The sequence below is a fragment of the Melanerpes formicivorus genome, unplaced genomic scaffold, assembly GCF_026170545.1.
Source record: "Melanerpes formicivorus ecotype bairdi unplaced genomic scaffold, bMelFor1.0.p_v2 SCAF_102, whole genome shotgun sequence".
NCBI lineage: Eukaryota > Metazoa > Chordata > Aves > Piciformes > Picidae > Melanerpes > Melanerpes formicivorus.
Window position 1 is genome coordinate 1,787,612 of NW_027142454.1, and position 13,707 is coordinate 1,801,318.

The 13,707-nt window shown below is 52.5% G+C and overlaps 2 protein-coding genes across 5 annotated transcripts in view; both read right to left on the reverse strand.

Annotated features, from left to right (window-relative positions):
• PDPR (pyruvate dehydrogenase phosphatase regulatory subunit) overlaps positions 1-1,921 on the reverse strand; it is a 37,284-nt gene extending 35,363 nt beyond the window's left edge. For both annotated transcript variants that reach the window (XR_010990848.1, XM_068166525.1), the window contains exons 1-2: positions 1,878-1,921; positions 707-1,039 (exon numbers count right to left, since the gene is read on the reverse strand). Coding sequence is in view for 1 of the 2 variants with exons in the window: in XM_068166525.1 (XP_068022626.1) it covers positions 707-933 (227 nt within the window). In the remaining variant the exon portion in view is untranslated. The remainder of the gene's footprint in view (positions 1-706; positions 1,040-1,877) is intronic.
• Positions 1,922-2,228: 307 nt separating this feature from the next.
• Positions 2,229-13,707, reverse strand: part of GLG1 (golgi glycoprotein 1) — a 151,398-nt gene continuing 139,919 nt past the window's right edge. The window contains exons 24-27 of one of the 3 annotated variants that reach the window (XR_010990849.1): positions 13,227-13,347; positions 11,415-11,521; positions 4,088-9,764; positions 2,229-4,055 (exon numbers count right to left, since the gene is read on the reverse strand). Coding sequence is in view for 1 of the 3 variants with exons in the window: in XM_068166531.1 (XP_068022632.1) it covers positions 9,597-9,764; positions 11,415-11,521; positions 13,227-13,347 (396 nt within the window). In the remaining 2 variants the exon portion in view is untranslated. Of the gene's footprint in view, positions 9,765-11,414; positions 11,522-13,226; positions 13,348-13,707 lie in introns of all 3 variants that reach the window. The other 2 variants (XR_010990850.1, XM_068166531.1) reach the window with 2 other exon arrangements.

Consider the following 13,707-nt stretch of genomic DNA (forward strand, 5'->3'; position numbering starts at 1 on the left):
GGCAGAGCAGGGGGGCTGAAAACCCTGCAGCAGAGGAGTGAAGTGAAGCATGGGGAAGGAAAGGTTGGCTTTGGTGGTTCCTCGCCACCTGAATCTGGTTTAAGTGGCAAGAAATAAAAGACTTAATTACTTTAGACTAATTCTCATTAAGGTAAGCCTGTTTTGCCCACAGCAGTAACAGGCAAGCAATTTCCATGCTTCAATCTTGATCCATGAGCTTCTTCAGCCTGCTTTCTGCATGTCTTGCTGAGGAGGAGAAGTGAACAGCTGTGTGGGAGCTTAGCTTTAAGCAGAGCTAATCCATCACAACCACACAAGGGATCCCCCCCTCCCCGTGCAGCTCTGCCCTGTGCTCAGAAAGCAGCAGTGCTGGTGCTAACATTCAGTGTAAACCTATTCCACAGGTCCCAGCCCAGGTGAAAACAGAGAAAGAATGGAAGGATTTGGGTTGGAAGGGACCTCCATTTAGTTGGAGCCATGGCCAGGGACACTTCCCACCAGCCCAGGGTGCTCAAGGCCTCATCCAACCTGGCCTTGAGCACCTCCAGGCAACCCGTCCCAGTCTCTCCCCACCCTCACTGCCAAGAACTTCTTCCTCCTCTCCAGTCTCAATCTGCCCTCTCCCACTTCAAAGCCACCCCCTAGCAGCTGCTGCTACACGTGTGGAATGCCTTTTCCTTTGGCCCTGCTGCCCAGAGCCCCTTACCTGCCCTGCTCGAGCAGGACGATATCCTTCCAACCCATCTTGGAGAGGTGATACGCCACGGAGGTGCCCATGATTCCACCGCCACAGATGACCACCTGTGCCTGTGCTGGCAGGGCAACTGGGTGAGGTTCTGGCGCGCTGGAGGTGCTCCTGCAGGGGCAGGTCGCTCCTCGCCATTTGGGGTTCGCCGCTCGCCACCGCACGTCCGAGAGCAAGCGCAGGAACATCCCGGCGGGGAGCTGTCAGGCAGCTCTCCTCCGGCACGGCGCCGTCAGGCAGCTCTCCTCCGAGCACCACCGAGGTGTGTTCAGGCTGAACCCAGCACCACTCCTTCTAGGAAGCGGGGAAAAAAAGGGGAGAATCACGTTACCGCTTCTCTTATTATACACAAGCTGGCAGCAGCAGGCATCACATGGCGCGGCCGGGCCGGGCAAAGCTGAGGAGTAAACACACGGTGGTTATCTGGTGCTGAAAGGACAGCCTCGCTAGCGAGGTTTAAACTCGGGTCGTGTCACGGGTGCTTTTTGAGGTCAGCTGAACTCGAGCAGAACCCAGCAAAGGAGAGCAAGAGGAGAAGGGTGAGGACGTCCTCACGGTCGACAAGCAGATCGGGACGAGCCAGAAGACGCAGAAGGAGGTCTGAAATCTTTCCTAACGGCCGGGGTTAGCACGGGGCTTGGTCATTAAGGTTGTCAGGCCGTGAGCTGAGGAAGGAAACATGAGCCTGCGATCAGAGCAGCTAGGAGGAGGAGGAACTGCAGGCGCCGTCGGGCGATGCGAGTTGCACAAGTCGTCACCCCGGGCCCCCGAGCGCGGTCCCACCTCGCCCCGGCTCAGCCCAGTCTAAACACCGCAAGCGGAGAGGTTCCCCTCGGCCCCAGCCTACCGCAGAGCCGCACCGACAGGGCGGGGAAGCCGCAGGCTGCGGGGGAAAGGCTGTCAGGACGTGAAGCGGCCCGGCACCGGCAGAGCCCCGCTGACAACCCTGGGGATGGAGAGGGGGGGGACGCCGCCTCCTCGGCCTGCTCTCGCCTCCACCGGAGCCGCGACCCCGGGGCAAGCGGGTAGCGGGAGAGGTCTGCGGGACCAGCAGGATGGGAGGCAGGGGCAGGGAGCTGCGGCAGGGCCGGGAGGCAGCGGCAGGGAGGGGGCACGGCGGCGGCCGGCTCACCTGAGGGAGCGGGGGCCCGGCTGACCTTCCGCGCTTTACGGCCGGGAGGCGCGGCGCGACAGCCGGCCCTGCGCGTGCGCCACCGGACGGCGCAGAGGGGGCGTGACCGAGGGGCGAGGCACCGCCCTTGGCCCCCGGCATTCACCAATGAGCGACGAGGGGGAGCGGTCGGCGAGCGACCGCCCCGACCCCCAGGAAAATGAGCCGAGGGGGGCGTGGCTACAGGGCGAGCACCCGCCCTTAACTCCGCCCTCTACGCAGCGGTGACCAATGAGCGCACCCGAGCGGCACGACGCCCCGCCCCACCGCCGCCCAGGCCCCTCCCCTCCCCGCTCAATGAGCCACAACGAGTACAAACCTGCAGACTCTTTTTATTAAATTCTCCCGTTTCTTCTGTACAGAAACAAACGAACGAACGAACGAACAAAACAAAACAAAACAGAACAGAAAGAGCACATTATTATGTTCAGAACTCTCGGTAACATCTCAAAATTACACAGCATGGATGTGTCGTTAAAAAAAAAACAAACCAACCAACCAACCGAACCCAAACCAACCCAAACAAAAAAATTAACCAAAAAATTAAGGAACAACCTTTCCCCACCCCCCTTCCAAAAAAAAAAACAACCCAACACAACCCCAATCACCCAAAAAAACACCTTCCCCACCTCCCCCCCCCAAAAAAAAATGAACAACCAACCCAAAAGGAGGAGCGGCCGTGGGGGGGGGGGGGGGGGGGGGGCGGGGTTTATACACAGAGAGAGCAAACAATTTACAGAGGAAAGCTTGGTTAATGTCACACTGAGAAAGAAAACCATCGGAAAGAAAAGAGAACCAAGAGAGACTAAGCTCAGACGGCTTCTGCTGTACAACAGGAGTCGGCCAGGGCTGCTCTGTACACAGTGGGGGATGGCTGCTGTGCTGGGGGACCCCCCCTTCCCCCCTCCCCAAAGCCAGCTCTCCCTTACCCTGTCCAATCCAACACAAGCGTTCAGTCACAGCTGCTGATCACCTCCCTGTGTTTATGGGTGGTCACACCTTTGTCCCCTAGCTCAGTGTTTCCCTAGGGGTGAGTTATGCAAGCACTGCATATGAGGGGAGCAGCGGGGTGAGGCTTTGGGGTGCAGCAAGTTCACCCAGGAAGGGGTCCCCTGCCGTCGGGTCAGCTGTGGAATGAAATTGGGAGTGTTGTGGGAGGAGGAAGCAGCAATTTGCCTCTTTCCAGCAAGTCATGATTGTTCCTCCCTGTCCCAAATAGGCAGCATTTGGGAATTTGATGGAGTGAGTAGGATGCAGATTCCCACCAGAATGGGACAGAAACGACGCAGAATCCCACCAGCATGGGACAGAAATTATGTAGAATCCCACCAGCATGGGACAGAAACAATGCAGAATCCCACCAGCATGGGACAAACAATGCAGAATCCCAACAGCATGGGACAGAAACAATGCAGAATCCCACCAGCATGGGACAAACAATGCAGAATCCCAACAGCATGGGACAGAAACAATGCAGAATCCCACCAGCATGGGACAAACAATGCAGAATCCCAACAGCATGGGACAGAAACAATGCAGAATCCCACCAGCATGGGACAAACAATGCAGAATCCCAACAGCATGGGACAGAAACGATGCAGAATCCCACCAGCATGGGACAAACAATGCAGAACCCTACCTGTATGTGACAGAAACAATGCAGAATTCTACCTGTATGTGACAGAAACAATGCAGAACCCTACCTGTATGTGACAGAAACAATGCAGAACCCTACCTGTATGTGACAGAAACAATGCAGAACCCTACCTGTATGTGAAACAATGCAGAACCCTACCTGTATGTGACAGAAACAATGCAGAATTCTACCTGTATGTGACAGAAACAATGCAGAATCCTACCTGTATGTGACAGAAACAATGCAGAACCCTACCTGTATGTGACAGAAACAATGCAGAACCCTACCTGTATGTGACAGAAACAATGCAGAATCCTACCAGCATGGGACAGAAACAATGCAGAATCCCACCAGAATGGGACAAACAATGCAGAATCCCACCAGCATGGGACAAAATGCAGAACCCTACCTGTATGGGACAGAAACAATGCAGAATCCCACCAGCATGGGACAGAAATGATGCAGAATCCCACCAGCATGGGACAAACAATGCAGAATCCCACCTGTATGTGACAGAAACAATGCAGAATCCCACCAGCATGGGACAGAAATGATGCAGAATCCCACCAGCATGGGACAAACAATGCAGAATCCCACCTGTATGTGACAGAAACAATGCAGAATCCCACCAGCATGGGACAGAAATGATGCAGAATCCCACCAGCATGGGACAAACAATGCAGAATCCCACCTGTATGTGACAGAAACAATGCAGAATCCCACCAGCATGGGACAGAAACAGCAGTACCACTTGAATTCCCTCCCATAACTGTCTGATTTGGGCCCCTGCTAAGCCTCAGTTCACGGATGGAAGCAAGGCAGTGAGGTCTGGTCCCCAAGCTGGGAGGCTGCAAAATGCTCAGTACCTGGGAGGTGCCTGCTGGAACTTCCAGCCCCATCACTAAGAAGTTGCTCTCAGCCAAATTCCAGGCTGCAGCTTGAGCCCACAGAGCTGTGTTTCACACAGGGACAGAAGTGCTGGGTGAAACCTCCTGCTTCCAGGCCACACTCATGCACTCACACACCTCAAAACAACCTGTTTGAAAGCAGACCTGCTAAGGAGCACTACAGACTTCTCTGAATGAAAGCTGTGATTGAAAAGTTGTCATCCAGCTTCAACACAACTGCTCTGCACCATGCTGGGCTTTGAGAGATTCCCCTCTCTGGCTTGGCACACAGCCCCCTGCCCACCTGCAGTTAGCTCCTGGAGGGACATTCACTCCTCTCCCATCCATGAGGTGCTTGCTGCTAGATTCCCTCAGAGCAAGATGGATTCCATCCCAGTGGATTGGAGTGGCAGGTTCTGGGGGCAACACTTACATTTTTGTTACAGAATTCTCTCAGCTCCACCAGCTCCCTGCTGGTGACTAAGACACACAGGTCCTCAGCTCCACTCTCTGGACAGTACCTGAAGCATCAAGAATTTTCTTCTACCTGGATGAGTTACTCCAGAAGCCTGAAAGGCAGAGGCTGAGGCAGGAGAATCCAGAGTTGAAACTCAGCAGAAGGACTGCATTAGACCCACTAGGTCAATAATAAATAAGCTTATTAAGGGCAACAAGGAGGACACTAACAGGCCAGCAGGAGTGAAGCAAGGAGGTGCCCATCATGCACTTCCTCCCTTACCCACATCATCTAAATGCTTTGCTAGGACCAAGTCCTTCCATAGACCCCTAGGAGCAGCAGCATCACTGTGTCTACAATAAGCTCTTCCAGAGCAGGTCTCTGCCTTTCCATACATCCCTAGGAGCAGCATCATCACTGTATCTGGAATAAGCTCTTCCAGAGCAGGTCTCTGCCTTTCCATACACCACTAGGAGCAGCAGCATCACTGTGTCTACAATAAGCTCTTCCAGAGCAGGTCTCTGCCTTTCCATACACCCCTAGGAGCAGCAGCATCACTGGGTCTAGAATAAGCTCTTCAAGAGATCTCTGCCTTTCCATACACCCCTAGGAGCAGCAGCATCACTGTGTCTACAATAAGCTCTTCCAGAGATCTCTGCCTTTCCATACACCCCTAGGAGCAGCAGCATCACTGTGTCTACAATAAGCTCTTCCAGAGCAGGTCTCTGCCTTTCCATACACCCCTAGGAGCAGCAGCATCACTGGGTCTACAATAAGCTCTTCCAGAGCAGGTCTCTGCCTTTCCATACACCCCTAGGAGCAGCAGCATCACTGTGTCTACAATAAGCTCTTCCAGAGCAGGTCTCTGCCTTTCCATACACCCCTAGGAGCAGCAGCATCACTGTGTCTAGAATAAGCTCTCCAAGAGAAGGTCCCAATCCTTCCATACACCCCTAGGAGCATCCACATCACTGTGTCTACAATAAGCTCTCCAAGAGGTCAGTCATGCTAAGGAGGAGAAACAAAACCCACCTCCCAAACCACCTTTCAAACTGCATCCTGTGAAAGGCAGAGTGCTCCAAGAGAGGCGAGGATGACAAAGGGGAAGCAGTACTCCTGGGTTTGCCACATCACCACCCTTCTCTTGGCTGGCTGCAGCTATTTCTAGCCTTCTTGATTAGATCAGAGAGGTTAAAAGGCCTTCCTCTTCAAGCTGAAGGCAAGAGCAATGCTTCTTCCAACCTCTTCCCCTCTCTTCCTGCCATGAAAAATGGTTACCAGCAGGCGAGATGTCGAGCTGGCAACAAGCACAAGCAGGTTATTTTTGGGGAAGAGTAACTTGTGTGGGCTTCTGTGCTTTGGAGACCTCTAGATTTTCAGGTTTATAGGAAAGGGATGAAGCTGTTTCAGGGCTGAGAGATTTTTTATTTCTCAGTCAAGGAGAAAAACTAAACCCAGGCAAAGTTTGGTCACTGGCAGCGGCAGGAAGCCCCACTTTAAAATGTGGGGAGAATGCTCAGCAACAACAAGGCCTCAGCCCTCTGCCAGTGCCACACCTCTAAAAGGTGGGGGCTGTGCTCTCACAGTGATGAAGTTCCTCTGAGGGATCCAGGCAGAAATCTATTCAGCATCCACCCTTGGCTTCAAGAGGCCCTCCAGACACATCCCTACGACATCACCCGCTGAAGCGGAGCTCCCAGGCCAGCCTGTCGACCCAGACAGCAACAGCACTGCACACCACAGCCTCCTCCCTCAGTGCTCCAGGCACTCACACCTTCCCCAGTCCCCAAGCTAAAAACACACCCAGAAAACCTTTGCTTCTGGGAGTTACAAAGTCACCTTCAGAGCTGAACAGGGTATTCCCTTCTGAACTGCGGCTGCAAGCCTCCAATTTTCACTGCAGTGCTTCTGGGGATTTAGTGGAAGCTGCTGCTTCTAGACAAGCAGCCACCTCACCCAGGCTTCTCAAGCTAATGAGGTTACCCAATGCCTTTGCAAGAAGTCACAACAGCTCAAAAGCAGCCCTCTGACAGCAGTTTAGTTATGCCTGATGGATGCTTGGAGAAGCAGGGACTTGTGGCAAGGAAAAGGCTGCAGAGGTCCCTGCTGGCTTTGCCAGCAAGCTCCATGAGCACCTCCATCTCCACAGCGGTCATCTCAGCTCTCCCATCATCCAACTTCACATTTGTGCTGGGGATCAACCATTCCACTCCTGCTTCACCCTGACAGAGGGCCAAGCTAAGCTCCATCAGCACCAGGGAAGAAGGGGGAAGAGAAGGAATTCAAGGCCTTGTTTCTCTTTTGCCTCCCCAGTTTAACTGCAATGCTGTTGTGCTCTAATTCTCTGCTGAACCTTTGTTGCTCTGGCCTTTGGCTGCTTGCCTCACGCTCCTAGCACTTTGAGATCAAACCATAAGTGTCTGTGAAGGACTTGCTGGTTTGGTAAGCCTAACATCCTACCACTGCTAGTTTGCTGTCCATCCTCAGTGGGCTGAAGGTAGATGTGCCAAACAAAAAGGCTTCAGCTGCAGCCAGAGCTCCCAGTGTTTTGTATAAGCCTTTCTGGGCATGCAGCAGCATCAGAATATCAGCTGCTCCACACCCCAAAGTGCCTCAAAACCACCTCCACTCTTCTTCTAGAGACCAGTGAGGAGAAGTGAAAATGTCAGGCCTGACCTAGCAGTGGGGAAAAGAAAAGACAGGGTTCAAGCTTCAGCCTAAGTTGGGACAGTTTCAGGCACATGGATTATTGTGGTTTCACTGCAGCACAGGCAGCTGAGCAGTTCTAAAAGGTATTCATCCTACTGTAGACTGGGGCTCCTGTGCAGTCACTTCTAGATGTCACCACCACACACAATGCTTTGGACAAAACACCTGGCTTCTGACCCCCACCTGGCTTCTGACCCCCACCTGGCTTCTGACCCCCACACCTCCTCGTAGGTGAGGAACTGAAACGATGGTAAGAAGAGGCCACAATTAGTGGTGAACCTTGTCCCAAACACCTTCTTTGGTCTCCTGAGTGCAAGCCCCAGGCTCTGGATGTGTTAACTGCACGTCAGGGGAGCACACACATTGATGGGAACAACGTGCAAGCTGCCTCTCTTGATGATCCACGTGTTCCTGCCTTCCATACCATGCTATCATCCTCCCACCTGCTCCTGCTTGGCCTTCTGGAGCAGTCCCTGTGTCCTGCACTCCAGGAAATGTTGCTGTCACTATCAATTTCAGGTTTGGAAACAAAAAGAAGACCTGGAAACTGATGAGTGTTTACTCATCAGTGCCACCACTGAAACCATTAAGACCCAACTAGACCGGCACCAAACCCCCAAGCAACCGACTGACAGACAGGTGGAGCACGTGGAGTGTCCAGTCGCTTTCTGCATGTCCTGCCTGGTCCATACTGTCTGGAGACAGCCAATTTGGGAGGGTAACAGCTTAGCAGCAGTGAGGTAAAAGAAAAGGAGTGTTGGAACTCGTTGGAAAAGTTGCCTGAGTGGCTGGTGAGGGCAACTGAGGCCTGCTGCCAGCAGCGCTGGATGCTACTGCCAGGCTCTACACGCCTGGTGTCTACAGCCGTGTCTTCAGCCTCCTGAAATACCAGTTGGGACAGCTCACAGGAGTACCTGGCCAGCACTTTATTCTGTCTTGCAAGTGGCAGAAGAGGAAGAAAAAGAGGACACCTTTTCAGTCCAAAGGAAACCAAATAAACCCCAAACCCATCAGAACCCAGTCACACAAGGAGGATATCCGCTCGAAGATGCTGCCAGCCGCCGGCGTCCTCGGGTCGTGTCCAAGACGATGCTCTGCAGATGCTTTCCAGGAGAGGAGCAAGATGTCCAAAACAAGGCCAACTGTGGTGTTAGGACATGCTTCACCCTTGCATTTCCTGCCTCAAGTCCTCAGGCAGCCAAGAGAGGACGAGTGGATCTCAGGAGGAACCGTTTCACCTACGTCGCACAGGCGGTGTGCCGAGGAGAAAAAACAAACCCATCGCCATCCTCATCATCCTCACCGTCACGATGAGGTCCTCAAGAACTGCTCCACAGCTGCAGGTCCTCTCAAGTCTGGTTTGGAGAAGTGAAGGCAGCTCCAACAGCACAACAAGGCTTGGCTACAGGCAGCTGAACAAGAGTCTGCTAAACAAAGGGAGGGGTTGGGGTGGAGGGTGGGGTGTTAACAAAAGCTGCTGGCTGGGCTGCCAGAGTTGCCACACAAAGGTTCAGAGGAGGATGAAGATGCTGGGGATGAGAATCCAGGATGGGGGAAAAAAAAACAACTGAGCCAACAACCTGCTGCTGTTCTACTTTGTTTTGTGTTTTTTTTTTCCAGGGGTTGTTTGTTTTTTTTTCTCCTTTTTATTGTTGTTTTTTTTCTCCTTTTTTTTTTCTCCTTTTTGTTTTTTTTTCTCCTTTTTTTTCCCTCCTTTTTTTTTTCCTCCTTTTTTTTCTCCTTTTTTTTTCACCTTTTTTTTCTCCTTTTTTTTTCTCCTTTTTTTATCTTTTTTTTTTTCTCTTTTTCCTTTTTTTTTTTTCTCCTTTTTTCCTTTTATTTTCTTCTTTTTGTGTTTGTTTGTTTTGTGTTTTGTTTTGTTTTGTTTTGAATTCTCCTCTCTCACAAGAGGGGGTGGGTAGACTATACAGAGGAGGGCTGTACAAAATTGGGCACTGGGCAGGCAATTTCTTCAGCAGGCAATCCAGGCTCTACCTGTCCTTCAGCTCTCTTGTCACCCTCTTGGTGATGCGTCCACACATCAGGCCGATGAGGAAGAGTACGCAGATGCCGACCGTGATCACAGACAGGATGTAGTTCTTGGATGGAGAGGTCATCACTTGCATGGCAAGGTCAGAAAAGCCTTCTGCTGGGGCCACCTGCAAGTCAGAAGGGAAAACATGAGCCAAGCTGTGCTTTTCCATGCCACCATCAGCTCTGGGGAGACCCCAGCTGGAGTCCTGCCTCCAGTTCTGGAGCCTCTATCGCAAGAGGGATGTGGAGGTGCTGGAAGGTGTCCAGAGCAGGGCCAGGAGGATGAGCAGAGGGCTGGAGGTGCTCTGCTATGAGGACAGACTGAAGGAGTTGGGGCTGTTCAGTCTGGAGAAGAGAAGGCTCCCAGGTGACCTCATTGTGGCCTTCCAGGATCTGCAGGGGGCTCCAGGAAGGCTGGGGAGGGACTGCTCAGGATCTCAGGCAGTGATAGGAGTGGGGGGAATGGAATGAAGCTGGAGGTGGGGAGATTGAGGCTGGAGGGGAGGAGGAAGTTCTTCCCCATGAGAAGAAGCCCTGGAATGGGTTGTGCAGGGAGGTGGTTGGGGCCCTGTCCCTGGAGGTGTTTAAGGCCAGGCTGGATGAGGCTCTGGGCAGCCTGATGTAGTGTGGGGTGTCCCTGCCCATGGCAGGGGGGTTGGAACTGGCTGATCCTTGTGGTCCCTTCCAACCCTAACTGATACTATGATACTATGATCAGCCCTGGCATTGATTTGGTTTAGCCTCCAGGACTGCAACTGCCTCCTGTCCTCGTCAGGCTTGGACTGAAGCACAGACAAGCAGGCCTGCAGTGATTCATCTGAAAGAGCTGCCCAGGAGACAGCTATGGAGCAGAAGGTTCTGCTGAGCCCATTTCATAGATGAATAGAATTGTCAGGGTTGGAAGGCACCTCGAGGATCAGCCAGTTCCAACCCTCCCCTGCCATGGGCAGGGACACCTCACACTACAGCAGGTTGCTCACAGCCACATCCGGCCTGGCCCTAAAATCCTCCAGGGATGGGGTTTCTACCCCAGCCCTGGGCAACCTCTTCCAGTATGTCCCCACCCTCACAGGGAAGAATTTCTTCCTCACATCCAGTCTGAATCTACCCATTTCTGGTTTTGCTCCATTGCTCCAAGCCTGCTCCAGAGGAGACCATGCCCTGTGTGCACAAAGGACAGTTTAATGCTGCACTGTGGAGGAGGCACCCAAGAGACTGGGAGAGTGAAACACACAAGGTGAAAAACAGGAGACCTGATTTCAACTGTTATGGACCAACCTCAAAATGCTAAACTTCATTCAGAGAAAGCAATTTCATCACAGCTCAAGTTGTTCACCCTAAGAGGCCAGGCTGAGAGAGTTGGGGTTGATTCAGCCTGGAGTAGGCTCCAGGGAGACCTTGTGGTGGCCTCTCAGTGTTTAAAGAGGCCTCTGAGAAAGCTGGGGACAGACCTTTTGAGCAGGGCCTGTCGTGACAGGACAAGGGGTGAGGGATTTCAACTCAAAGGAGGAGATTCAGAGTGGAGAGAAGGAAGAAATGTTTGACACTGGCCCAGGTGGTAGATGCCCCACCTCTGGAACCCCTGCGGGTCAGGTGATTTGGGGCTCTAAGCAACCTGCTGTAGTTGGAGGTGTCCCTGCTGACTGCAGGGGGGTTGGACTGGATGAGCTTTTGAAGGTCCCTTCCCACCCAACCCATTCTGTGATTCTCTGATTCAGGGAGACCTTGCAACAAGAAGGACTCCCCTCCTCCCCCCACAAGGGAGCACTGTTCACCTTGGCGGCGTAGCTCCACATCTCGATGCGGTCATTAAGGCGCTTCTTGCACTCGGGCTGCAACCTCACACGCTTGTCTTCCAGAGCTTCCATCAGGCAGGACATTTCTGCAAGGCACAGGAGAGGCTGTCACAAAACAGAAGCAGCAGCCTCCACACCAGGCTGTGGAAAGGGACACCTCCTTCTCCTAAAGGCTGGAGGCTTCCGTCGCCTCTTGAACAGAGCAGCCGGCCTGACAGAGCAAGATTCAATGTAACACTGAGTGCATTTGGAGGCATTGTGACTTCTGAGAGAGACAACCAGCAAGGGCAAGTGGGAAGCCCTGCAGCTGGCAAACAACAACCCCATGGATCAGCACAGCTTGGGAGCTGAGCTGCTGGAGAGCAGCTCTGGGAAAAAGGACCTAGCAGTCCTGGTGGGCAACAGGAGGACTGGGAGCCAGCAATGTGCCCTTGTGGCCTCTTGGCATCCTGGGGGGCATCAAGAACAGAACAGAACAGAACAGAGAACAATAGAATAGAATGGAATGGAATGGAATGGAATGGAATGGAATGGAATAGAATAGAATAGAATAGAATAGAATAGAATAGAATAGAATAGAATAGAATAGAATAGAATAGAATAGAATAGAATGGAATAGAATAGACCAGGTTGGAAAAGACCTTTGAGATCATCAAATCCAACCTATCATCCAACACCATCTGATTAACTCAACCATGGCACCAAGTGACTCATCCAGGCTCTTCTTAAATACCTCCAGGGATGGGGACTCCACCACCTCCCTGGGCAGCACATCCCAAAGGTCAATCTCTCTTTCTATGAAGAACTTCTTCCTCATCTCCAGCCTAAACCTCCCCTGGCACAGCTTGAGACTGTGTCCTCTTGTTCTGGTGCTGGGTGCCTGGGAGAAGAGACCAACCCCCACCTGGCTCCAACCTCCCTGCAGGGAGGTGGAGAGAGCAATGAGGTCTCCCCTGAGCCTCCTCTTCCGCAGGCTAAGCAACGCCAGCTCCCTCAGCCTCTCCTCACAGGGCTGTGCTCCAGACCCCTCCCCAGCTTTGTTGCCCTTCTCTGGACACCTTCCAGCAGCTCAACCTCTTTCCTAAGCTGAGGAGCCCAGAGCTGGACACAGGACTAGATCTTAAGAAATATTTCTTCACTGAAAGAGTTCTCACACATTGGAATGGTCTGCCCAGGGCAGTGCTGGAGTCACCATCACCTGCCACTTAGGGACATGGTTTAGTGCTGACCCTTCAGCCCTGGGTTGAGGGTTGGACTGGATAAGCTTGGAGGTCTCTTCTAACCAGATACATTCTATGATTCTGTGGGCTTGGTGCAGTAAAGATTACCTACTCTCTTTGATCTGCATCTGATGTGTACGTGCAGCTGGGCCATGTCCTGTCCAGTTTCTGCAGCTCATGGTCCTCCTCTCCCTTAACCTGCCCAAGGTTAAGAGAAGGCCAAGGGGAAACTTCCTTGCTCTCTATAACTCCTTGAAAGGAGCTTGGAGCCAGGTGAGGGCTGGTCTCTTCTCCCAAGGAACAAAGGATAGGATGAGAAGAAACAGCCTCAAGTTGCCCCAGGGGAGGTTTAGGTTGGACATCTGCAGATAAGGCTGCAAACACAGGATCCAGGGAAGGACCTCTTGTATACCCATCTTCTAATGGCCATCTACCACCTCTGTAGCTCTTCCATTTTATTGCCCACCAAGTTCTGGTGGAAATACCTTCTACAAAAGGTGATGCTGGTAAGAAAATGCTGCTGGAGGCCCTCAAGGCTGCGAGGTTAAAGAAGCAAAGCAGCTGCACTTACGGCGTCCTCTCCCTGGTGGAATGGCAGCACAGTGGTGTTTGATGTCTAGGGCACAGGCTGTGTGGAGCACTGGGTCCACAAATATATCTGCTTTGCTTTCCTTCAGCATGTTGAGCACTTCCTGGGGAGGGAGAAAATGGCAAGCACATCACAAAAGAAGAAGGGAGGGGGGGCAAAAAAAAAATCCCTGCTGCTCAGTGTTTAAACCCAAGCTCAGGAGAAAACTGTCTGTGGATGAGGCTTAGGAATGCTGGTTGAGGCTGGGTTAAATGCCCTGCTTTCTACAGGTTACCACAGCTGTGCTCATTAAAACACTCAAGATTAATCTGAAGCACAAGCCCATGTGGCAGGGTTACTTCAGAACCAAAATAAAGGTACCACAGCCATGGGGCAATTCATAGAGCCTTTGACCTCAGCTAGCAGCTGGGCCATACCCAGCACTCAGGCAGCCTGCAGTGGAGACAGCAATGGAAAACAGATT